At 48.9% G+C, this 26,675-nt stretch overlaps 1 protein-coding gene across 6 annotated transcripts in view; it reads right to left on the bottom strand.

Moving 5' to 3' along the window:
* PRICKLE2 (prickle planar cell polarity protein 2) overlaps nt 1-26,675 on the bottom strand; it is a 108,871-nt gene that overhangs the window by 5,884 nt on the left and 76,312 nt on the right. For 4 of the 6 annotated variants that reach the window (XM_054076518.1, XM_054076522.1, XM_054076523.1 and 1 more), the window contains 5 exons: nt 15,180-15,293; nt 13,346-13,483; nt 12,785-12,988; nt 10,883-11,069; nt 7,721-8,584 (listed from right to left, as the gene is read on the bottom strand). In XM_054076518.1, the coding sequence (XP_053932493.1) occupies nt 7,721-8,584; nt 10,883-11,069; nt 12,785-12,988; nt 13,346-13,483; nt 15,180-15,293 (1,507 nt within the window). Of the gene's footprint in view, nt 1-7,720; nt 8,585-10,882; nt 11,070-12,784; nt 12,989-13,345; nt 13,484-15,179; nt 15,294-15,504; nt 19,825-21,000; nt 21,241-26,675 lie in introns of those variants that run through there. The other 2 variants (XM_054076520.1, XM_054076524.1) reach the window with 2 other exon arrangements.

The raw sequence follows: 26,675 nt of genomic DNA, 5'->3' as shown, positions 1-26,675 counted from the left end.
GACTTCTAACCAACACAACATGCAGAAGTACCGGCAGGCTTAACTAACGTTTACACCGATGGGAAGTGTAAAGCACCATGAGGTGGGTTAGATCCATATTAGTCTTCTAAAGTTCAGAAAAAGACCCTGCTCCCCTCTGTGGAGCTGCAAAGCCTCAGCAAGGCATAGCAGAAGCAAGGCAGGAGTGCTCTAGCCTGACCGCAATGAGTTCAGAGGACAGCAATAACCATTTGTCTAAAAAATTTCATCTAGAAAACATGACCTAGGAATAAAGTTTGAAAGTGCGGAGGTTGTTTAGTCTAGACAAGAGAAGGCTGAAGGGGATATAATAAGTCTTCAAATGTGGAAAAAAATGCTTGCAAAGAGGAGGGGAATACATAATCCTCCAGGTCTCGTGAACTCCTGCAAGGAAAATTTAGCTTGGAGAAGAAGAAAACCCTTCCTGTGCAATCACAGCAGAGGATAGCTGGGGAGGCTCCGGCACCAGAGGCTTTCCCGAGCTCCTGAAGGCTGGATACCCAAGCACAGGCAAGGTGGCTCTGGGTCTCTGGTCCCGCACTGCCCTGCCTGGGGCAGAGGTGGCACTGACCCTCCTCTCCTGCAGTCAGTTGCCATTTCAGAGCTACACCAGTGCATTGAGGCTTGATCTTTTTGAATCACCAGTAATTATTTACAGCCACTGCACCTCCCTCTCAATGAAGTGTTTCATCTGGGAACACACTAATACCCCCATTAAGCCCTAACCTGGAAGAAAGAGTGTGCGAGAGGAGACCCCAGCATGCAGTGGTTATTTTTTTCTTATGAGGAAACCTAAGAATCCGTTTCCCGAGATCATCCAGGAAAGTGAGAGCCCTGCTCTGGACTGTAGCGCAAGATGGTTGTTGCCACATCACTGATCCCTTTCCAAGGCTGAAAACCCAAGCATGACACCATGAGACCTTCCTTCTGCTAAATAATGCTCCAAGAGACACCAAGTGTCCATCCGTTGGTGGCTGCCCAGAGGCTCTTGCACTGGAGGAGGAGAGATGGCACCTGCTGCTGGCAGTGCAGTGGCCGTCCCACGGCCAGACTGGCCCAGCACCGTGGCACATGTGGACCCAGCAGGTTATTTTGCTGCCATTCTCCACTGTGTGGGGCTGCCAGGCTCAATATTTCACCCCGGAGCCATGGAAACACACGCCTTTCAGATGAACACAAGTGAAAGCTGTAGCTCGTCTGCGGGCGTTCAATGCAACACTCGAAATCACTACAGCACTGGGAACACAAAGCAGGTTTCTGATTAGTGTTAAGGTTTGCTAAGAACATGCTGTACAATCCTCTCTGAAGTCCTTCTTCACCGCTCTAAAGAACTATGTTTATCCCATAAAACATTGCCAAGGGAAATAACAACCGAGTAAGCAAAGTGACGGCACAAAGATATTCCTCGTGAGCATCACCTCTACAGACTTGCCACAACAAAGCACTCAGAGGCGCTTAAATCTCACAGTGTGATTTGCTGAACTGGGACAGCAAGTTGCATTAATTATGAATTATTAAACCACTTGGCAAATGACAGCACAGGGGCCGCAGAGAGCGTGTTTACTGGGTGTGTGAGGCTGGGAATGAAGCTCACTCTGAGGGGAAGCAGTTCCCAGCCTCCATTAAATTAAACTCTCTGCGAAGCTGGGCTGACACAGGGCGAGGTCCCACCGCAGCCAGCACCCCACTGCAGAGATAGCATCGTCTGCTTCACTCTGGCAGGGACTGCAAAATGCCCCAACTTAGGATATTACAAGCTAACAGGGCTATGCTGATGTTTGCTTCCTGCCTTTACATTTATCACAGTGTACACACATACCTGTGCATCGCAGTCCTCACCACCTGAGCCCTACATAGGCGCTCGCCTGCGCCAAAACCTTGTGCTTAACTCAGCCAACCTGTGTTTAATGAAGCTATAGAGGCACAGGAGGGGACGGTGCAGTACCTCTCATGTCCAGTCCCCGATGCCAGAGCCTTTTCTCTCCCACAGCACCAGGCAGGCACATCCTCACCAACCCTAAAACAGGGTTTATTTCAAGTTCAACATCAAGAACCGAAAAGGAACTTAAGGAGAAACAGCCTGCCTGAGGCTTTGTTTATAGCTTAGCGTCATCTCACTTCTGAGCAACCTTGGGCTGTGCAGAAATAAAGCAGAACCCTTATACAACTGGAAATCACAGAAAGTAAACAACTGGGTGAAAGCAGAGTGCTTGCCAAGTGGGCTGCAGTACTGACAGCCTCCCCCACAGCACCCCCACCTGCCACCCCAAGGGTGTCTGGGCGTACTTCCCACCCGATCAGTCCCTCTGTCCGGCTCATTAAAAGAAGTCCCTACGTAGGTGCTGCTTGGTAAAGGGGTTGGCTTTTAACCTAGAAATATTCCTGTAACTCCTGCATCAGCACCATCAGCTCCTACATGCTCCCCAGACAAGGCAGGGTGGCCAACATGCTGGGTCGGGGATGACGTATTGTTGCTTTCCCCAACAACATCTCCTTACTTTTGGTTCTCCCTCTGGTATGGTCGTTACGCCATGTGCTCTGGTACATCCAAAGGCCTCCCACTGCTGAGCAGCAGAAGGCGGGTGAGGGGGAGAAGAAATGTTCAAGTAAGTTTTATAATCTTTGGCATTGGCCTTTGGAAAGGAAAACCTTTGTCCTCACATCTTCGGTTTTGAAATGACCCAGCTTGGATTGGGAAATGTTATACTTGGGTCTCAAAACTGCAAGAAATCCTCTCAGGGGTCCCCCGTCTTCTGATTTGGAAGCAGTTTTATGCGACCTGTGTCTGGGAGAAAGAGGGTGGTAGGAGCACGCTGGAGAGCCGGGAGCTTCCTTTTTCTTAGAAATAGTCAAGAACAGGTAGTGTGTCATTTTCTGGCTTGTGTAACTCAGCTGAAGCACCTGGGGAGCCACTCTCTCCAGCCAAGAGGAGAGGAGCACCCATGGGATGCAGTGCCACTGAGGACACAGGGATGAGGACCAGCCGCTGCACCTTGCTCACCCTAAGCCCCTCACTGCCATCCCCGAGGGTGCTCAGGAGATGCTCCCAAGCCCTTGGCGCAGGAGAAGCAGGGTCATTGAACACTTCTTGGAAAACACAACCCAGCCCTGAGAAAGATGTTTTTTACTTCCTCCATCCATTCAGCCCCTCCTCAGGAAGAGGAAGAAGAGGGGACTGGAGACAGATGATGCCATGAGATCACTCTGCAACTTAGACACTGACCCATGTGTGTCTAAGTTGCAGAGTGATCGGATGGCATCATCTGTCTCCAGTCCCCTCTTCAGTGCTGACCCATGTGCATATTCATACCCAAGTGCATATTCACACATTCCTTCTCTCTGCTTTCTGGGTACACCACAGCTGTTGTTTAGTCCTAGAAAAATAAGCTATTTGGGAACTTTGGACATCTCCCAGCACAGACGCCAGGAGAAATGTGTGCCATACATGTGAAATCACATTCCACCCTGTAAAGGCACCAGTTTAACATCTTTCTTTCCTGGATTTATGCCTGTGACAGATGAGGCTGTTACCTTCACCCAAACGCATGCCCCAAGGAATACTTAAACTCTATTTCTCCTTTTGCATATGACAGCATCACCGTTCAACATGAATTCTGCTTCCAAAGCACCCCTGCTCTCTGCAAGCTGCACACAAAGAGACTGTTCCCAAAGAATAACATTCAGCCTGCAGGTACTTTCTTAAGTGGCCTATTTGACCAGCTGGTCTTTTGTGGAAATGACTGCTTAGCATCACCAGAGATCAGCTCTTGATTTCTAATTCAGCTGTGAGCACACAGAGCGATGGCAAAACCTTTTTAGAGGGCAATGCAAGCACAAGCAGAGCACAAGCACTGGGAGCAGGGTTGCGATGGACCACGTATCTTCTGAGGAGTGATTGACCTCTGGCAGGATCAGGTTCCTTCTCATGAGACAAACTTCCTGGACAAGCTCCATCTTAGCATCATCCTGATTGCTCAATGAAGGACTAATAGGGTAAACATTGCTACAGCATCCACTGTTTTGTTTTGTTGCTAACGCCATTAAAGAAACAAAAAGCAAAAAGAGCCAAAGGAAATCAAATACAAAAGATAATACAAAATCCAGCAAAAATGAGCTCCCTCTTGGAACATGCTCTAGGAAGTATTTTTTGCTCTTTGCCTCAATCTAATGGCCATGTAGGGCAGTAGGAGGACCCAGTCTTCGTGAAGAAGATCTGGCAGATCAGAGTCTGTCACAGCCTTCGGCTGATCGCAGAGAAGCGATTTTTAAACAGAAATGTGGAAGAAAAGCAGCGATGCCCTCAACCAGCAGGTGAAGGGTCTGGAGCACAGGGGTTATGAGGAACAGTTGCAGGAACTGAGGCTGTTCAGTTTGGAGAAGAGGAGGCTGAGGGGAGACCTCATTGCTCTCTACAATTACTGAAAGGAGGTTGGGCGTTGATCTCTTCTCCCAAGTGACAAGCAACAGGATGAGAGGAAATGGCCTCATGTTGCTCCAGGGGAGGTTTAGACTGGATATTAGGAAAACTAGACTGGTTTAGACTGGATATTAGGAAAACTTCCTTCACAGAAAGGGCTGTCAGGCACAGGAACAGGCTGCCCAAGGCACCAGTGGACTCCCCATCCCTGGAGGGATTGAAAACACGTGTAGATGTAGGGACATGGTTTAGTGGTGGAGTTGGCAGTGTTAGGTTAAGGGTTGGACTCAACGATCTTAAAGGTCTTCTCCAAGCTAAACAATTCTGTGATTCGATGAAACTCTGCCCTTTGCCAGTGGATGTGGTTAAATCACATCAGCACTTGTGGCAACTACATAGGTACAGGCCAGAGGGTGGTGTGATCTAATTCGCACCTCAAAATGAAGCACAAGGAGGGTCATGGCTACCTCTGTCACTCTGGTGTCTGCAGGTATACTACTCCGCATGGGGAGACAGCACAGCAGAACGAGCACTTTAAGGGCAAATACCCAGGACTAATACATTGTCACATCCCCTAACCAGCCCATGAGGACCTGGCTTTGAAGCAATTAAATAGAGTCTGGTTGGTAAGGTGAAAGTCTGGGGTCTTGCAGCAGATGTGGGTTCACGCAGGTCTTGACCAACCCAGTGGGTGATCCTCCCTCCTGCACTGAACTCATTACAAATATTACAGGGACAAGACCTGTTCAGCAGAGGCAGCTTTCCGGCCAGAGGACAAGGACTACTGCTGCACACCCCATGTATTATCTGCTTTACTGACGTCTCCAGCTAATTAGTAGTTAAGGTGTAATAGAAACATCACAGCAAAATCTGCTCTCAGGGAGGGACCAGCTTTTAAAGTGTGCTTTGCAGGTCAGGGACTGTTTGCCCTTCAGCACCCTATAAAAAAAGAGCATTTTCAGCAACGCTATAAAATGTTAGATGGATGCGGTATTAACTATTTCTAGGATGGAACAACTGTGCAGAATCAGTAGTTCAAAGGGATCTGGATCCTTGAATCTGGATGCCTGCGAATTTCTTGCAAGGCAGAGCTGGGGCATGCGGAGTGGAGGGCATAGGGAGAACCGGACCCCCAGGCTGCGCTGGGGCGAGTTCTGCAGGGGTGGGTGCTTGCTGGGCAGCTTGCTCTGCCGTGGCAGGGAGCATGGGGATGGAAAAATCCAGGCAGCAAGGCACTGCACCTGGACACCCCCTGCCCGAAAGCCTGCTCCCCGGCAGACCTCAGCCAGGTCATGGAATCTCCCTGTCCACAAAACACTGCCAATTAAGTGGGATGATAACTGTGTCTTCTGTAGTTGCACACGCAGCCCTAAGGGAGCTGCTTGTTACTGCCGCAGCGCCCCCAGCTCACGCTGAGCCACGTCTCAAAGCAAGGAAAATTATTAGATCTTACACATTAATAAAAATGTTATCACCTCACTCTGCAGAGGAACTGCTTAAATTCGTGGCAAGCTCCATCACGCTGAGCATCTGCTCCAGGAAGCAAGAAAGCAGCAAGTTGTAAAGGCAGGCACTGCCCGTAAGGAAATTCATACTTAGGAAATGCCTTTGGAAAACCTCCCTCACAGCATTTTAAAAAAGCGTTTCTAAAATGAAAGACAGAAGGATTTCCACTCTAATAATGAAGGCCTTGCCACGTTTCTTGTCTCTTGACCTGTATCCCAGATAACTTCTTACACTTCAGCTCCAAAGCACGCAACAATCCCATCAATACGCAGTGATTGCTCATCCAAACTCGGTGTTGCTCAAGACTCTTTGTATTGATGGAGTTTACACAACATGAGTTTTCAGGAACATGAGAGGCCTGGAAATGTGGGGCTTTGCTTTGGGGAACCTTGTTTCGGAGAGCAGTTCCCAACTCCCTCACTGTTTCACATCCCTTGTCCCTCCCTGTATACCTTACGAAGCTGAACCCTCTCCAGTTCATTAGCTTCTCCTCTGCTGCTTTTCCACTGGCTGGTTAGGGAGACCCTAGCTGAACACAGAGATAGCTTCACATGTTGGCATGAGGCTGGAAACTTTCCTAAACAAATACACTGAAACCCAGAAGCGGGGCGAGGAGGCACAGGCGAAGCAGAGCAAACCTGTCCATCCAGGCAGGGCAGAAGCACAGAGCTCGCATTCAGCGGAGCTCAGCTCTCCGGGGCTCAGCAATGCGCATCCCCACCGCCCAGCGCCAGCACGCCACGGGAGGCCCTCACAACAGTGTGCCCAACACCTTGCAGGCTGCTCGCTGCTGGTGACAACAAGACTGACTACATTTTGCAAGGACAAGGTGCAGGACCTGTCCGAATCCAAGCAAAGCTTAGCTGGAACAGAAAAAAGCTGGGGAGCAACAAACAAAAAGCAAGGCAGTATCTTTGGTGAGCAATACAGGCTCAGTATTTTCTTTTCTGAGAAACTTTCTGCTGAGGGTCTTAGAAGCAAGCGAGAGCTGTGCCGAATGAGCACAGCCTTCTGATAATGCATCTACACCAGGCTGCAGTGGGACGGCGTGCCCAGGGGTCTGAGCCTCCCCAGCACCCGCTACAGACCAGAGCCCCACCGCAAACACGTCCCTGCATGCAGTCGCATTCCCGCAGCCACAAAATGAAACCCAAACACGTTTCGGGTGAGAGAGCTGAGAACTATCACCCAGGGATGCGCTCAGGAGAAATGGGCTCAGCCTGACGGGACAAGCATCTTGCCTGGCTTTTCCTGGCAGTTTCTACCAGAGGACTGGGGAAGAGGATAAAGAGAGTGGTGCATAGAAGAACATCTTTTAACCAGTTATGTGCTTGAGCACAGCTTAAAATGCAAAAGGGGTTAACAGGCCCAATTTCAAAGCTTTTAGAAATATTTTTAGTTCCCAAAGGCAGCTGACAGCGGTTCTTTAAATGCTGAATGCTGGAATCTGCCTCTGCATTAGCAGCTGGCCTTGATTTTTTCCCCTGTTCACAAAAGGGAGGATTAAAGAGCTTGGAAACATTTGTTTTGCTCCACATGGAAAGGCCAGCCATCTATAAAGCCCTGCAGCTGGTATATAAGCAAGCACAATGTGAGGGGCTGCCAGGCACACCAAGGCCGGGCAGGTAAGCCCGTGGCACCGAGTGAGGTCCCCAAGCTGCAGGTCACCCCTGTAATGGCATGAAACCTGCAAGGGCACTGACTCAGAGCACAAGGGGCCCCACCAGATAGAAGAGGTCCCAGAGTAGCTGCAGGGTGACTGAAGCAGGGATGACATACCTGTTGCATTGGAGAGCGCGAGGGACTCCATGGAGCCACGAGGAGTCTGCTCAGTGGGTGTCAGGTCCTCTGTGAACTTAAGAGCATTGATGGGGTGCCGGGTGCGGCACTGTGGTGTCGGCATCCCGCCTTCCCCTTCCTCTTCATACTTGGGGACTTTGAGACTTCCTCTGGTCTCAGGGAAGCTCTGGTTGGACATGTCGCTGTAGCTCTCCTGCGAACGAAGCCTCCCCGAGTAGTAGTCCTCTCTGCAGTCCTGGATGAAGCTGCCACTGTGGCCCTTCATCGCCAGCGAGGAGCTTCTCTTTGGGTTGCTGAAATGTTTCGCCCATAAATCCGGCTGCGAGCTTGGGACCTGGCTGGGGTTATAGGAGGTTCTTACGTTGCACTGGCTGAGAAGTTGTAAAGGGTTTTGGGACTGACTTTGCTCCATTTTGCTCCCGTAGTGATAGAGCTCATCCCGGCTCCTCCACACGTGCTCTCTGTTGAGGCTTGGTGTCTGGCTGGCCAGGCTCAGCAAATCCATTTGCAGTGAGAGGGGGTCCACATCGGTGGAGAGGCGGTTGGAGGTGACCTGCAACTGGTTGCAGGGGCTGCGTGCTCCCTCCTCGCCTTTCCCCTTGTTCTTGCCGATCTTTGCACTGCGGCGGGACTCCTTTGCTCGCGCGCTCTGGAAAGCTGAGTCGGAGGAGTCGGAGCCATTGGGGTCGTCGCCAATGCTGCAGGCTCTGGAGCAGAAGATCTGTCCCTGCTTGGGCAGGAAGGGCCGTCCCAGCAGGGACTTCTTGCACTGTGCGCAGCAGAAGCAGGTCTCGGTGGCGTGCCAGTGCTGGCCGTCATACGTCATCTGGCCCTGGTCTATACCTTGAGAGGGAAGACACACAACATCACAGTCATCCCACGTGCATCACACTGCACTTAACATGTGCATCTTCCACATGCGACACACCCCCAGGCTTGCTCCACAGGGTTTCTCCAACACATGAAGTTAAGCACATTCCTAATTCCTTGCAGGCTGCAGGCCTTTGCTTGGTAGTTACTCAACACTGGCAAAGGCAGCAGAACTGAGCCTCAAGCTATTTTGTATTAAATAGGGATATTTCCGATCATAAAGCAAAGGAATGCAAGAAGTTCTCCATAAAATCCTTGAAGTCAAAGAAATAATATGCTGCCTTTCTGAGAAAACAAAAAGCCTCCAACCATACCATAATTAGGAATTTGTGCTGCCTTGGTGAAGTATGTAACAGCAGATCACATCCCTGTCCCTTGCTGCTACTGTGGCCCCATCCTAACTTTATTTTGGCTACTGGGGCCTTTTCTCCAAAACAGAGTGAAAAGAGCTGGTCCCAGGGATCACAGCACATCCTGTTGCCTTCCACCCAGCCACATTTCTCTGGTTGCCCCTTGGGTTAAGTAAAACAATTGATGCAGAGAGCCTTTCCCTCACCAGTGAAACCCTGGGGCTGCTGGCAGGCACTGGCTCTGCCTGCTGCATGCACATCGTTCTTGGTCAGAGCTGTGAGCAATGCTCCTGAGGTCTCAATTATGTTTATTCTCCTGTTTAAGCTGCCATTCATGGCAAAAGCCCCTGTTACCTGAGAAACTGCCGTGCACAGCACGGGCTGGCTGGCACGGCATGGCTCTGCATCACACGTGTGCATGGCACGTGCTCGCACCCCACCTCAGCCGTGTCGCTGGGGGAGCCGCCTGCCCCTAGAGAATTTACAAATGAACAGTATGTTAATGGTTTATTTTATTTCAAGCTAAATTTGATTTAGTGTAATCGGGTTCTTTTTTCTTCCCTTATAATGAGCAAAATGCTTTTATATATAGACTGGAGTGCTACGCTTGTGGACAAAGGAGAGACAAGACAGTGGGTGGGATTTTATCAGCTCCTTTTCCAATGCCCCTAAGCCATCTCGCAGAGGAAGAGAACAACCTCCTTACTCCATCCTCAGCTACCCAAGCCAAGCTTTCCAGGTCTGAAGCACAAGCTTACCTGTGATTTATGTGGCTCTTAAGCACAACGCTCAGTGACTACAAGGAACAACTTGCAGCAAAATGGCTGCAGTCCTTCCTTTGCTAGGAATGTGCAGATATGCACTGAAACAGGCACTTTGCCCACAAAACCTGACAGTCAGCAGGCTCTGGACGGACGGACAGGGGAGAGAACAGCAGATGGGAGAAGCAGGAGAGAAGGGAGCACGCGAGAAGCAATAACAGCTGCTTCTTCACCGCTCTGCAGCTGAGCTTTCAGGAAGGATGTGCTGCAGGTCACAGCAAACACGTTCTCCAAGTGCTTCTCTGAAGCCCCCAGTCTTCCCCCTCTCGCCATCTGGCTGCTGCACAAGAGCAAATGGTTTGTGTTTTTTTTCTTTCCCTGCAGCCTATGAATTATTTTAACATGTGAGCTCACCTCCACGGACAAAGAAAGGGCTGCCCCTGTGCCTGCGAGCGCCTGCAGATGCTCAGTCAAGTGGCAAACGGGATCGGGGAGAGCAGCAAGGTGGCTTTCCAGCCTGCTTGGCTTTCCACCCCTGAGAGCTGCGGGCAGAGCAAGCTCCCAGAATAAAGTATATTGTAAATCACTGCTCTAGAAACATAGATTGATTCTAATGCATTATATCTTTCTATCTGAGGATATCTATTGGCGAGTTGGTTAAAAAAGGTAAACAGAAACAATAACGATGCCTAATGAACAAACATCTTTCCTGTCAGTAGCTCATTAATTGATGCATTCTTGGCTGGAAAAAAACTGAGACTCAAATAGCAGGCTGTTTACAGGAAAAAGAGATTTAAAGGAAAAAAAAAAGTATTCATTATATTTGACCAGAGAAAGCTTTCACTAGATGCAATAACTCCTGAGGTTGCTCTCGGATAGTTTCCCCCTCTCCGACCATGAAAAGCGATAAGCTGTGGTTTAACTAAGCAAATTACTGTGCTAGCTCCCTGGCGAGACGCGAGAGGGACGTGTGCCTCTTTGCATGCCACAGGGCTGGGGCATACCCTAGCTGCAAGAAATCCTGCCCCTTGCCCCGTGTCATTGTCAAAGTCTCTAATGCAACAGCTCTTGTTGCCAGAAACAATCCTGAAGGGAGAGATATGCCCCGCTTCCCTCCTTGGCACTGTGGCTGTGCCAGGGCCAAGGGCAGGGGCCCGTACCGATGTGCTGGGCGCAGGTGTCGCAGTACTCAGCGTATAGGGACTCGAAGCAGCTGCAGCAGTAGGGCCTGCCATCCTTCATGATGTATCGCTGTCCTCCCAGAACCGTCTCGCATTCAAAGCAGCAGAAGTGCTTCATGTGCCAGTGCCGCCCTTCGGCCTCGGTGCATTCATCAGCAAAAATGATCTGGAGGGGGGAAACACAAATGGGGAGCAGAGTCGGTCAGAGAGGGAACCTGGGACACAGGCACTAACCTTTGTGTCTCTTGGCTCATACAGCCTTCAAATTTTACCACTAATCTTCCTATTCTGCACGGGAAACTCCTGTGGTCTCGCCTGTGGCAGGGGCATCCATCACTTCTTAAGGAAATCCATTAAAATGCAAATACCTCAGGACCGCGTTAGTGGATGGACTACAAAGCGTTAAGGCAGAGCTAATAGTAACGTGCTCCTAAGCACATCCATCAGCAGGAGGGGTCGATCAGGGTAATAAACACGCTTATATACAATCTATCGATCTGGCGGACTTCTGAAGAACAGAGCAGCCACTTACTCAAAACACATCTACCTGTCTCTGAAACAGGGACCTGAATACAAAGGATGAGCGAAAACACAAGAAGTGGCAGCTCTCTGGAGTGGAGAGCAGATGGAGCTACGTGGCGCCTCACCATCACCTCTACCCTAGCCTGTGTGCTTCCAAAGTCATCATACCAGCGGGGAAACTGAGGTATGGGCATGGAGGACTGCTAAAGGCATGCTGGTGAAGCAGCCATCCAAAATGTTTTCAGCAGATGTTATTTTGCTGCCTCTGCTTCCCATCCCCACGCGACCTCCACTCTCAAGGCCAAGCCGGGAAAGCAAGCAGCAGCCTGGCTCCGCTCCCTGGCTCTCTCCCTCGGCATAGGTGTCTCCGAAAGCTTTTCCCTTGCATTTCCGCTTACCCCTGAGTTACTCTTTATCGCAATTAAGCGCCGGATGTTTCAGAGGAAGAAGTCCATTTTAAAGAAGGAGCTGAATGAAAGACTTGCAGGGGAATTTGCAACGATAAAAAGTACATGAAAAAAAATTACCCAGCCTAAGCCACAAGAAAATAGGGCCAGTCAAATGGTTAGGAATTGTTTTTTTACTGGTAACAGTACAAATTTAATTGGATACATACGTCAACGTTCTTCATATTTGAGGCGCATATAGCCTTGGATTTTTACTATTACACGCTTGCATAGATGGGATGTGGTATTTTATAGCACATATGGTTTTCCACACTACGGTTTTCATAACTTTAAAAGCCAGAACAATTTCTTTCACCAGCCTTTTAAACAGAGATTGACACTTGAGAAATGCTCAGAGGCGACTCTGTATGGTTTTCTGTATTCATTTTGTATTCCATTTCTTCAGCTTCCTATAGCCCGTTAATCTCCTCTCTCAAAGCCTATTTCAGCTTGGCTTGTTCTCAGACACTACTGTCTTGTAGGAAATATAGCACTCATCCTACCAGAGGCTTCTTCTGGAGGAAGAGGGGAGAAAGCAGGACCACCAGACACAGCTGCGCTAAAATCACACAGCATGGAGGAAGAAATGCTCATGCAAAGCCTCCCTGCGTGCAGACAAGGACCTCTTTCAGAACACCTCTAGGCAGACTGCAACTAAAAGTCCCTGAGATGCTCACCTGAAACCCCAGGCAAAGCTTGCATGAACCCTTGGCAAAGCCAAACCACTGTATTTCACGTGCATGGCTCTGAGCAGAGGCTACTCCTGTGCTAACGCACCCAGTGCTGCCAGGGCAGATGGAAGGGAAATATCCTCCAGCTGGCAAGTGGAAGCCTCTCATGCCATCCCCACAGGTAACATCCATGGCAGGACATATCTTTAAGTGGACAGAAGCTGGGGTGAGCTGGCTCTTACCTCATCGCATGCTGCGCAGCGGGGCTTGAGGCACTCGGCATGGTGCCTGCCGCAATAGATCTTCCCATCTTGGTAGAAGTAGATCAGGTCGACTAGCAGCTCGTTGCAGACACTGCAGATGAAGCAGGGAGGGTGCCAGCAAACACCGTGTCCCGCTCGCGAGGCAAAGACAGCCATGTCCCCTCCATTGATCTGGCCGCCGCACTGCCAGAAAAGCCAGTGTTTAACGGGTGGCTGGCAAGCCCACTGCAGCCCATCACCAACAGCCGCTTTTGCACCCACTGCAGAAGAAGATGCTAATTCACAGTCCCTTTCTGCTGTCTCTTAATCTCTCTTCACCTCCATTCTATGGCCAAGATATCAACAGCTTCCTCCCTGCACAAGGCCAGGAGCTGAAGTAACCACTCCACATCAAATATTATGGGCGCTTTCGCATGCGTACCGACTGACCCCAGTGCTTGGAGCTCACAGGGGGGCATGGGGAGGGTGCTGGTCCTGTAAGCTTCACTTGGGTGATTCAAAAGCTGTCCTGCTTGCACCAGTTCATCAGCCTCTACTTACCTGCTCGCAGATGGCTCCTGTCATGGTTACAGGGAACGGTCGGACATTGCCTCTCCCTAAATTTTCCCTCTTCCTTTGGTTGCTGAAGAGTTTGAGCTCCCTCTTCTCCTCTTCATCCAACGAATTGCAATAGCGGACCTAAAAAAAGCAAGTGATGCTCAGCATTACGGGTGTCCCTGCCTCCCCGGCCAGCAAGCCACGGCCTCGTGGGCTCTGCAAATCTCTCTGAGGAGGCTACACCAACAGCCTCCATCCTCGGCTTAGGGAAGGCTGGAGTCCCACTGCTGTTGGGGCTTCAGTCAGGCCAGGGTTCAGCCCAAATTTCAAGAGAAGAAAAGGCAGGAGGAAGGTTGCTCTCCAACCATTAGGAAACCCCTAAAACTTGGGTCCTCTTGAGTCTCACCCAGATCCAGCAATCAGACTGATGGTTTTCCTGCTCTCTCCTTATAGCAGAGCTCTTACAGCAGCTTCGAAATGTTTTAACTGGCATTTCTAGAATGCGATCAGTTTTCCCTATGTAAATAATGGAATTCCAGCTATTTGGGAACTCCAACTATTCTTCCAGCATAGGGTCAAGTTTGCATATCTGCAAAACCTCTGCGTTGGAAGGTAATAAGGAAATAAGTAAAACAAAAGGATATAAAAATGAATGATACAATTTCCCCAAAGCTTCTGAAACTCTGAGGTTTTCCTGGCTGTTTTCACACTGCAGGCTTAGCTCTTGGCTGGCTGCATCTCAGCGGAGAATACAACTAAAGAGCCAAGGTGGCCACGTGTAGCACGAGTGCCCAAGCCAGCCTCTGTTACTTTGGAGAGCAGAACTCATGGAGCTGAACAGAATTATTCACGTGAGCAACCAACACACCTTGAGGAGCAAAACTGAGCACGAGGGAAACTGGTTGCAAAATCTGCCAGTCTGCAGGAAATGCATGCAGATTCGTGCCTCTGGCTTGTAGAAGCACAGGCTGCAGTAGCAGCGTTTGTGTGCATTTATTCCTATGTTTTTCATCTGTTGGAGGATGTGGGTTTTCAGTAGCTGCCAGGGAAGGCAAGCTGGGGCCCTAGGGTACATGGGGAGAAGCCCCTGCCGGTGCCTGGAGCTCCCCCGGCGCTGGCAGCACCGCACCGTGTCTGTGGCACCCAGCCATGCGCAGGCAAACTCGTTAAAATCTGACCTAGATCAAACAAGTTACCTGCACGCATTTTCCAGAGCGGCTTCTTCAGAAAATAGCACAAAAATAATTCTTTTTTTTTACAAAGGGAAATTTTGTGGCCTACCAGAAGCCGATGTTCTCACTGGCAAGAACAAGATGTCAAAGACTGGACCCTTTTTTCTGTCTCACATCTTTCTTGTTAGATATAAGAAGGTTTATTTACTCTGACTGGTCTTGGCTCTCCCAGCTCCTGAGGCTCAGCCCAAGTGAAACCTCTCCTCCGCACACACCTCCCACTCCCAAGGTGAGTCGGAAGCAGTGCTTGGGAAAAGGGTTTTTTCAACTTCGGATCTGGCCCTAGCTGATCTCAACAGCATTTCAAGCTCCCTGTAACACGGCTCTGGCCTCTGAGGGCTGAGAAAGTGCTTTTGTTTCAGAGATCTGAAGAAGGCTGATTTAAAATATCTTAACTTTAGAAACAAACAATTCCCTCCCCACCTCCAACACAATCCAAGCATGGAGCAAAACCAGCACTTAAATAGCAACCGGATCCAACTCCAAGTACATCCCCCCGAAAAGCAGAAAGGACCAGCCACGCTTTTCACACACAACCCCAGGAGGTGCATCCCCTCCCCATCCGCCGCCTGACCAACGTCCAAGGACACTTCCCAGTTACCAACCTCATTGTCATGCGGTGGCAGCTGGTGTAAAAGCTGCTTTATGCGAGATTTTTCTCCTGGGCTGTTGACGTAGGGGACCTTGTCCTCGGGCAGGCAGCTGTAGTACTGGTGCACCTACAGAGCAAAAGAGGGGACTGCAATGGGGCTCCCCGACCAAGACTGTGCCCCCATGCCCAGCCAGCAGTCACCCCCCAAGCCAGCGGGCGCTGGGTCTTCCTGATGATTTTGAGCAGGAAAATGCAGCCAGGTGCTGCTTCAGTTTGATTGCCTTTTCTCCACCAAGGAAGACGGGTGGCAGCCCTGGCGAAGCGGCAGAGCTTGTTACCGTTTGCTCGGTCAGCCTCCATAGCGTTAGCATGTTTCGCCGGCTGCAGGGATGTGTCAGCACCTGCCTTAGTACGGGAGGTTAAAAAGGCTGCGCCCCGGCAGCCTCCGTGTTGCCGGCTATCTCAGCCTCCACCTCCATCAAAACCCTCCAGGCTTTTTTCTGCAGCAATTTGTGGAAATAAACAGTAGATAAAAATCTGTTGGAAGGCTTGTTTTTTTTTCTCTTCTGTCTCGAAGCGTCTCATTAAAATCAACTATTAAAAAGGCAGCGTGGTGGGGCACGGCGTGCTCCAGTGCCAGAGCCTGGTGCAACCTGGAGAGGAAGCACGCCCCGAACCCCAGCGTCTCTCCTCCAACTGCCACACCTGGGATGCGTACTCAGGGGCCGGGCCAGGCATTGGGATGGGGCTTGGTGGCTGAGGACCAGCTCCCAGGTAGCCATGGTGATGTTCAATGGCTTGGGAAGAACAGGAGAAGGGAAAGGTAAGGCAAAGCTCTCACCGCTCAGCTGCTCTTGGGAGTCTCAGCAGCCCCATATGCCTCCAGGACAGGAGAAGGGGGCTGGCTGGCTTCCTTAAATCTGTGCTTGCCTAGAGAGATGTAAACTGTTTTCCTGGTGCATACAGCTTTCTGCCTTTGCTGTGTTTGGATTAATCCCCTGAGATGATCCCTCAGTGCTCAGACACTGCAGCAATTCGTTTCAGAGCGGCTGCACTGCCTGCAGCTTTCATAGGGCTTTTCCCAAATGACACTTCCTTTGCAGTGGCTTCTCATCAGCTTTTTTTCCAGCTGCATGCTTTGGCTTTGGCCTGGAAAGCACCATTGGAGCTGCCTTTCCCTAGAGAAGCCCTCTTTGTCCACACCACTCTACAGCATCTGTGGGATGACAAGCTACTTCGAGTCACCCTGAGGGATGGGGACACAGAGGCAGGTAATGGGGCGGGCTGGCAGGAGAGCTCGCTGCCAGGCTTGCGGGCTGCTGGGGGTGGTTCATACGGGGAGTTACCTTCAATAGGAAGAAATCACACTGTATTTCAGAATAAATATCCAAAACTGGCACTATCTAGGAATAATTACTCTGCATTAGCTCACTCTCTGGTCTCATTCAGAGCTACCTGTGAGCAAAGCTGCTCCAGAATCACTTTTCTTCTCAAGTTATGGTTCTTCCCCAAACTGATTCTAACATCCACCTTTCCCCATCATCAGGTTTTGCAGAGAGAGAGATTTTTAGCAGATTTCCACCCATAACTCTGCAGTGCTGACAACAGGGGAACTACTCAGGTCAAGAAGCTGAAGAACACACTGAGCATATGCCACTGCAAAACCCTAAATTTGTTTTGCTAAAGCATAGCAGAAACAGACCCACCAGCTATGGAAACTGTCAAAGAAGGAAAGGCTGCTAAGGATTTTGTTATGTTAAAAAGAAAACAAACTACGTACATTAGAATACTTACTTTGCATTTATAGAGCATCCTTCATCCAGGGACATCAAAGCACATTAAAAACACTTAAATTCTTATGACATCCTACACAAGGGAGCAAATATACATGCTGAAAAGGACTATTTGCAGTATAATGACATTAAATGAGCTCACTGAGTTTACACAGCTAGTCTGTAGCAGAGCCTGAAGCTGAAAATCTCCCAGTGATGCCCCAGGTGCCATATGTTTTACCAGGCTGCTGTGCTGCCATGCTGCACCGTCCCAGCCAGTACAGACGTCTGCTGACTTCTCTCGCCAAATTCCCACCACATGGACAGGCTGCTTGCTTTCCCCGGTGCTCAGGTTGGGTTTTTTTTTCTTGCAACAAAGTTTTTTTGCCCATCGAATCCTTGATGGAGACTAGAAATGACTTTGTTTTTGAAGAGCTGCCAAATTCCATCAGGCTGCTCCAGTCCCTAAAGTAACAAGCTGTGAGATGCTCACCCTGGGCAAAAAGCAGGGATGTGAGTTTCTTCTTCAGCAGCCCAAGCACTGCATTCCCAGAGCCCAACATAGTGGGACATACATGCTGTCCTCTGCTCCTACTTCCACTGGGAAACCTTCCATTTAGTCTCAGCAGGTTTGCAGGAACTGGTTCCCATTATACCAGCAACATAGCTCAGCGGGGATGGGCAATTTGGTTTGAAAAACAAAATAAATAAATATAACAGGCTCCAGCCTGTGTTCTATTGCCTGAAACAACCCAAAAAGTTTCACTTTGGACCTGCATCAGCCAAAGAGATCTTCTGCAGGGGTGCTGATGGAGCAGATGCAGCTGCCAGTCTTTGCCCAGCACCCATGGGACACCTCGTGGGGAGAAAATCCTTTCCTTATGTCTGTCAATGGCTTCCTCTACTGTTGCCTTTACATCCCCCATCTCTCCTGCGGACAAGGCCAAGCCAGCGGGATGCACAAATCCTTTCATCTGGAGCATTGCTCCTATTCCAAGAGGTCCCCTCAAAAGTGCAGGCAAAAAGCAGGATGCCCCTTGCCCAGGCTGACATTAATCCAAATTGTCTCATCCATCACTGATTCCCTGTGGGATGTGCACAGCTTCCTGGACACGATAGCCAAGCCCAGAAGGGACGGGGTCACAGGCTGCCAGCATCCCCTGCCTCCATGCTCAGCTGGCCAACAACAGCATTTCTCACCCTGCGAGTGAGAGGCACAGTCCAGCTGGGATGCTCAATAGGAAAAATAAAGAAGGAAGGCGAGATTTTCAGATAAATTTAGCTTTTCAGGGAAAAGGCCTGCAGAAAATGTTAACTCACTGGAGAGCTAAAATCGCTCAGTCTGCACTTTGCTTTTGCACAAAAGGTCACTGTTTTCTGTGAAAATAACTCCTTCTCCATCCAGCTCTGGTTTGGAGCACGCACAAGCCTTTATAGCTAGCAAGCCTTGCAGGGCCACTGTGGCCAAAGGACCTGATCCAGACCCCCAAGCACCAGTGCATGGCTCCTCACTGACCTCACAGGTCCTGCAACATGAGCTGTATCCAGATAAGGAAAATAGCGTAGGACAATGACCTGAGGCGGATAATATATCCCATTTAAATCATGTGCTATCTTCAACTGTTTAATTATTAAATACTTTGGCTGTACAACACAGCAGCTCCACATCCTGCTATTTCCCCTTGCAACAGATCTGCTCTGCCCACGATTATCCTAACAAGCATCATTAACCCACACGAGCCATGTGTGGGGCCAGGCTAGGTTTCAACTTCAGTTTCCCGACTTGCCCCTCTTCCCTCTGACCTTTGCTCACATTTGGATGGGAGATACTCCAGAGGAATATGGAAAACATCAGGCTGAGTTAAAATTAGATTTTAGACAATATCAGGGGCCCTGATATCATGGGGATGGGCTGGCCAGTGCACTGGGAGCCAGGCTGGCTGAGGGTGCTGGATGTCGTGGCACATTTGCTGGCTGGGCAAGCCCCATCCTGCCTTGGGGAGGTCATCAGGTGCTCAGACGGGCTCTGTGCTACCAGAACCTGGCGCAGCAGATATCCATCTTCCCAGGGTGTTATTCTCACCTTCAAAAGGAAAGAGTCCAGATGCCAAGTTTTGCTAATGCAAACTGATATACATTTTGGAAATTATCAGCTGCTTGGAACAAAAACGGGAGGGTACTGAGAAGAAAACAGAAATTAAAAGAGAAAGAAAGCAGGAGAAAGGAAAGAACATAATGTGAAAGAAGGGTAGGAAAAAAGCCTTTAAAGTGGAGCCAACTTTATTCAAAGGCACTGAGGAAAGTAATTACATTAGTTTACAAATGCCTTTGTGTTTCCAGTCTTCCTAGGCTTGGGGTGTGTTTCCAGTTTAACTTCTACAGTTTACAAACCTCCCCATTCTCACTAAATAAAGGGAGGGCTGCAGCTTCTCCTGGAGGTCCCAGGGATGACCAAAGACAAAAGCCACACCAACACCTTTGTGGGTAGTCTTACACCTTCTCCTTGAAGGAAAAGTTTGCAAACAACCTGAGAAGTTAAGTCATTGATGAAGGATCTCTTTGATCAGTGAATTAAAGGAGGTGGAGGGGAAAGTTCACGTTTCTTATACAGTGAATTGCTGTTGGGAAGCAGCATTTGGTTGTACTCACCAGAGTACAGCAGCCTTACTGAAAGCACCCACCAAACCGGGCTGTTTGGGATGACTGTACTGCTGGGATGGACTACAAAGGAGCATGCCGTGTCCTGGCGCAGCTCAGCTGATGGGTGCTGACTTGCTCAGCTGTAACAGCTCCGGCACATCCAGCTGGGCAATCCCGCCTGGCTTTCAGGAAATCAAACAAAGCACAAAACCAGTGCAAGGCTATTGCAAAGAGCCTTCTGAGGGCAGTACATGCTGGCCTGTCCCCAAAAATGGGACCTTGGTGGGTCAGCCACCACTCAGACACAGCAGAGTAAATCATCACCTGCAGTGGACTCTGTTCAAAATCAGGGCAATGCCAGCATTCTCTGACATCCCCCACATGTTCAGGAGCACACTGCCCTGGCATGGTCCCACGGCCCTAGAAGTCTGCCCCATGCCACCTGGGTACCACACCGGCCCAGGGAGCTGCCTGAGCAACGATGTGTGAAGCAGTGGCTTCTGGTGCACTTGTGTGGACGCTTGCTTATGGCCTTGTCCCTCAGCTTGCTGTGTGTGAGCTCCCATGAGCTTTGGCTGCAGCGGGAAGAAGGCGGACAGCATTTCCAACAAGCCTGTGCTGGCCCAGGCGAGTGGTGCAGCTTGTCTGCTCCTCCCCAGCGCTGGCTTTTAACCACATGTCAGGTAGTAAATGATCTTTTACATCAAGCGTTTAAAATCAACAGAGGAACAATCTGGTGTTTTTGCTATCTCTCTTACTCCTGCTGGCCTCCCTTGGAGAAGTAAATAGGGTAAAAACCCCACGCAAGCTACACGCAAATAACCTTCTCAACGTGTCTGCAAGATGTTGCAAGTGCTTGGACACGTAGGTCGACACACGAGCTCCACAGCTGACAGCACGTGTGAAAAGGGAAAACTGGTTCAGTGTGCTCTGGCCAAAGTCTGGCACATCCTCCTTTTCCATGGTCATTAGGATACAAAGTACTTATTTATTTCTTGAAGCAAAACAATCCTTGCAGCAAGGCCAGATGCTCGGAAATGGAGAGGAGAGCGGGAACTCAGCTGGGTCTGCCGAGTGCGAGGAAGCAGCCAGGCAGGCACCCTGGGATGGAGTTGGGGTCTCCCCTGAAACCCTACATCCCTGGCTGGGAGAAGCCATTATCACCCCCAGATCCACGAGCACATTCTGTGTGACGGCACGCGGCAGGGGGAGGCAGATGCAATCCTTGGCGCCAGGCGGTCCGGCATCCTGCAATGCTGAATTTGCTCTTGGAAACCCGCTCCCGAGTCTTAGGGACAAAGGCAGGGAACAAAGGAAAAATCATTTTCCTAAGTGCTATTTGTTCTGGCACGCTCTGGGGCTCTCTGCGCGCTCCGCTCCCACGGCTAACGGCAGCCGAGTCGTTTGAGCGTTGCTGCTTACCAGTTGAGAACGACATCCATTCCTGCCAAGCCTTTGGAGCAGTTCTGCTCTGTAAGTGATCCCGCGGAAACATTGCTTCCTGCTGGCATCAAAGAAGAACATTTGAATGAAGGCCGTACATCCACAAGTTTCAGACATGGTGCATGCCATAATTTTTCTTTTTTTAAGCACAAACGAATTTGGATTAAAAGGAGCTAGAAACAAAGCTTTCAAAATTCAAAAGATGTATTGACCGGCAGAGCCACTCTCACACTGCCCAGAGTCCGCAGGAGCACCAGCAATTATAACGATCATCTGCTGCACTGATCATAGCTGATAATTTCCCTGGATCTGCCACTTAAAATGCTCTCATAAGGCACAGGGCAGCATACTAGAATAATGCTGAAACAACGAAAAGCTGTAATTGTATGTTGGAATAAAGCTCCAGGACAAGTTCATACTGTGTAGTCTGGATTTCTCTCTTTTCTTTCCCACTCCTTGCTCTTCCCCTGCCTTTTACCTCTGCTGCCCATCACATGGCTACTTCAAATTTAAGAACTAAGCAAACCCCACCAGGTGAGTGGTTTTGTCTCTGCCTACCACCAAAAGCAGCTGATTCCCTTTCTGATAACAAAATTGTTCAAGGATTAAATAATTTTAACAGCTTGCATCAGCTCTCAATAGCAAACACCCCAGGACACAGAAACACAGCAAAAGTCCAGACACATGGCTTTTTTTTTTTCAGCATGAGATGTACTCAAACCTCCTCCATCCACTCTGCTCCAGGCCAGAAAGGAAAACTCCAGGACCTCCTAACCCACCCCAGCTAACCCCAAGTCACGAAGCACAGGCATCACACATGTAAAAAGCATTTTGCGTGGGGAATCGCTGCTCCATCCGGCTGGCAAACATTCGGCATGGTTCGATGCCCGGAGGCTGGATTTAGACAGCTTCAGCCTTGAAATAAGATCCACTCACTGCCAGGCTATTTAGATACCGAAAGAGTTCGCTGAGGAGGTGATGGACTTACAGCTACCTCAAAGTGAAACTGGAGAGCCTTTAAAAATGTGTTGAAATGCAGGTTTTGGATAAAATACTACAGCATGAATGTGCTAGAGGTGGCTGCAACTTCTGGCACTGGCATTCAGAGTTACAGCTTCTCTTTGGCGCCCTTGGCTCCCAATCCTGCGTGCTCTGCTCTCAAGACCAGCATTTACCAAGCAAAGTAGAACTCTTTGTGGGGCTTCTGTCCTTCCTCTACCTGGCCAGAAAATTAGCTTATCTGCTCTCCACTACTACGAGGGCTTGGGGCACAGGGTTGCTTTGGTCTGTCTTCTTCCTTCCTTGCTGCACGCAAGGCTTCAGTCTCCTGAGGAGTGAAACAGTTTGCTGAACTTACAGGGCTCAAGGAAGCAGAAGGTAAAAGGCACTCGGTCATGACACAAAGGCAGATGTGTAGCACGAGTCCCCCAGAGATGACTGGCCCAGATAATGTACTTTCCACCACATCAAGGTGGTGAAAGTGGGTCTATTTAGGTAAGGTGTAAATGCATGTTCAGTGGAGGTTCATCTCTGCTCTCCTTTCCTCATTTTGTGACCTAAACAGCAACTGATGAGGCTTGGAGGTTTTATAAGTCAAGCCCTTGTTATGGGTCTTGAATAAGATCCAGAACAGGAATCAACACCTATGTTTGCCCCTGAATAAATTCCTCATGACAGCTATGAGTTTCACACCACACTGCAAAGCTCTCAAGGTCCAAGTTCTAACAGCCACCTTAGAGGAAAATTATCCCCTGAACCTTCCTGCTACCAAGTTTAGCTCAGATGAGATTTTCATAACTTTTTAAAGGACTCATTCAGAGCAACTGTGGCGACAGCAAGAGGGAATTAAGTTCTTATGGCACATAAAAGGCATGTCAGAGCCATGCAGAAACCTACACGACAGCTGAAGTAGAGTCCCATCTTATGTTTAATTGGAAATCTGGGCTCATAACCAGCCGCTCCTATTATTGAGACACAATAAAGACAGAAGCCCTCAAAAATCCCTTGTATTCAGAAATTTACGCTGGCAAGTTATAACCCTTTCGGATTTCTCCAAACCGCAGGCTCAAAGAATTCAAGGCTGCGCGCTCACACGTATTTATACATGCCTTGCCTAAAAATGTGAAAAACACATCATGAAAGTACTTATTTTTAAGCTTCTGCCCTCAAACTTATGTCAGTGCAAGGAGGATCATCTGTCGAACTGCCAGCCCCAGCAGACAAACTGGCTCCCGAAATTGCCTTCCCCTGTCTTCACAGCCAGGCCTGGACTGGGATTTTGCTCTGCTGAGGACATGTTTCTGTTGGTCTCTGCCCATTTCAAGACTTTCACACTTATTTTTTTAATCCAACCATCAAACGACTGGCAGGAAAAAAAGGAGTATTTCTTAAGCCCACATTTTGAGCTTCTGCCTCACCTCCCATACAGCCACCTCTCCCATTCCCATCTGCATCTACATCTTCCAGAAGAGAAGTCCCTCTTCTGCCATAAGACAACTTTTCACAGACGTCCAACCCAAGCAGGATTAGAGCCCCCAAGAGCCTCTTGGCCATCCTGTGTAACTGACTGGCATTACAAGAAACCACATTTTCTGATCACCTTGTAATTTACTGTGCTCAGTCTTGGGTTTCTACCCATCGCTCTCCCTGTTGGCAGGTTGCTGCTGAGCCTTACATGGTTTGAAACCTCTTCCAATTTCCTGCCTGAATGCATTCGGAGCCAGGTTATATCTATGTTCTTGTGCCAAACTTGAAGCTTGAATAACTGCTCTTCCTCTTCTAATACATAGGTAGTGATCATAACCCTTCGACTTGCTAGGCTGAACAAACCAAGCTCTTCTAGGTTCCCAAACAAAATAACGTTTCCAGTCTCTTTCCAGTTTACACCCTTCTTTCTTGATCAGAGATGTCATAAATTTTAGCCAGTTTTCCAGATGAGTTTTTACCATGCTTTATTCAGTGGTACTATATTTTTGTTATTACTATCTTCATCCTTGTGTTATAAACATACTATATACTATATACTATATACTATATACTATATACTATATACTATGTACTATATACTATATACTATATACTATACTATATGATATGATATTTCTATATACTAATACTTCATAGTTCTGCACACTGATGTTGCATAGTATGAAAGATAAATTTCAGCTTTGCTCTTCAATTGAATGGATAATTATCTGTGAACACTGGACCAATGCTTTTTTCTCTTCAGTAGTGGGCATTAAGCAATCAACGTGCTTTTCACATAGTTGAAATGTATCACAGAGCAGCTGATGCCTGAATTAGTGTCCAGGAATCCAGTGAGACCTTGTAGGTTTGGGTGAATTCCCCTTTAGATCATACTTAATATCTTAAACTATGGATCGAAAGGCCTCTCCAAATTCTGAAATGACCTATGGGAACTGCCAAAAACCAATGTCATGTTTGTTGGCCAACTTCCCCCTCTGAAATCCTGTAAATGGCTGCGTTGAGTGAGACATGAACGCTGTCTCCCAAGAACAGCGAGGTAGGAAGGCTGTCGTCCAAGCATAATAAGAAAACTGCATTAGTCTTTCAGGGGACCACTTACCTCCCCAGCTCATATGCTGCACAGAGATTTTAATAAAGTAGAATATTGCAGAAGAAGTTGTTTCAATTTCATCTGTTTCATGTCAGAGAAATATGACAGTGAAACAGCGGAAAACAAAGAAAAAATCACTGCCATCAAATGTGTACTTTCAGCCCAGCTTGATGGCAGTGTCCACAGGCAGAGCAGAGCCCACCAGCTGCTCCGTGGCAGACATCAAACTTTCACAGCTCCACATCACGTACACACCCCTGACTCATCGACCAGAAAGCCACCTATCTGTCTGCAGCCTTGCATGGCCTCAGCCAGCAGCTGCAGAGGCACCTCCTACCCCTGTGGGAGGCAAACGGCACCCTCCTGCGCTCTGGGGCACCCTACAGCCCTGCCACACCCTGGGCACATGGTAATGCCCACAGAAATTCAGGGTGCTGCCCTTCACCCAGGAACAACCCCATCCCTGTTATGGCTCTTTCACGGCCTTGATAAGTGACACCTTGCTTTTGTCTCCTTAGCAGCTCATCTGATGCATGAAAAGGTCTGGAAAGGGCTGGCGGATGAGCTATGCTGGAAGGATGTCAGTGTCTGTCTTGGGCTCTGCTTACGGCTCTTCTATCTCCATGGTGATTAGAGACAGGTCTGAAGTGGCAAATCTGCTAAAAGACCCAGCGACGCAGACAGAGGAGCGTAATTGGAAAGCGGGTGTTCATAGCAAGGAGCGCTGTGAACTTTGCAAGAAACAGATGCTAGAAGAACCTAAAAATACATTAACCTGAGCAATGTATGAGACACCAGCACCTACTGCTAGAGCTAATGGGTGATTTTTTTCTCCTGAGCATCCTGAACTCCCTGACAGCGTGCTATTTCTTGAAAAGCACCTGAGAGATCAGCAATGCACCCAGGTCTTCTGGTACATGCCACCATCATGCTGGAAGTGGGTTTCAATTGCTGTCCATGCCACGCTGCACTCATGAAAGAGCATGTTTACTTGACCAGGTACTGCCCGTCACTAAATAGCTCTATTTCCACCCAGAGCTACAGGGACACGGGCCAGCTTGGGCTCTAGAAGCTACTGACATGCCTGGACAGAAGGCAGTGTGGAGAGCAGGTGGCACCAGCTCAGGTATGATCCTCCAGTGGGACTCTCAGAACCCAACTGGTCTGTGTTCCTGCAGCAGCAGGACCTGCACAGCTACTTCAGGACCATCTGCATCAATCCATGCACTGTTCCTGATACCTCCTGAGAGGCACAAAGGAAGTCTCTGACATAAGGAAGGTGACAGAAAACAAGGCTGCTGCCTGATTTGCAATGGTCGGATGGCACAAAACGAAACATATGGTGCTGCCGAGTATCAAGCAAGCACTGAGTCAGCCTTGTGAAGACAAGAAGAAGCAAAAAACCAAAGCACCAACAACTGGATTTTCTCTAATCAGACAGATAACATTTACAGGCTACGGGTGGTGCCAAAATATTTCAGGAAATGCTTAAACCCTTCTGAATAAAAGCTCAGAAAAACACAGTATTTAAGGATGGCAACTAAAACAGCAAGAATGGAAGCTTTCCACCCTCTTCCAGCCTCCTTACATGGTTTAAAATGATTGCCATAGCAATTATCAAGGCTAAGCTCGTTCTGCAATCTCCTCCGCAAATTAGGTTCTGAGTAAAAGCTCAGCATAAAAACTACGCGAATCACGTTAACTCCAAGAAGCAGAAATCAACGTGCGCTCCACACAGAAAGCGTGCTGAAGTCTAGTTCATTCCATCCAGCTCCTGTACCAAGACACTTGAGCTTCATTCGAGCGCTTCCTTCCTGTTAAGCACAAATATCACGCTCGAACCGAACCTGGAAGACTTTGGCCTGCTTTTTAGAGTCATCTACCAGTTTCAAGTGCCTGCCTGGACGTAATGCAAAGCAGACTGGTCCAGGGGAAGAGAGGATGAGCATCGAGTCCCATAGGTGCATAGCAGTTCCACCACTTTTTTCCCATAGAACAGTAGTAGGTAAGTCTTTATCCGTTTCTTTGCACAACCACAACAAATGCCATCCTGCAAGTATTTTGTTTCTTCCCCCAC

The sequence above is a fragment of the Cuculus canorus genome, chromosome 11, assembly GCF_017976375.1.
Source record: "Cuculus canorus isolate bCucCan1 chromosome 11, bCucCan1.pri, whole genome shotgun sequence".
NCBI lineage: Eukaryota > Metazoa > Chordata > Aves > Cuculiformes > Cuculidae > Cuculus > Cuculus canorus.
Note: the sequence above shows the minus strand (reverse complement) of the source record. Positions and strands in the feature narration are given on the sequence as shown.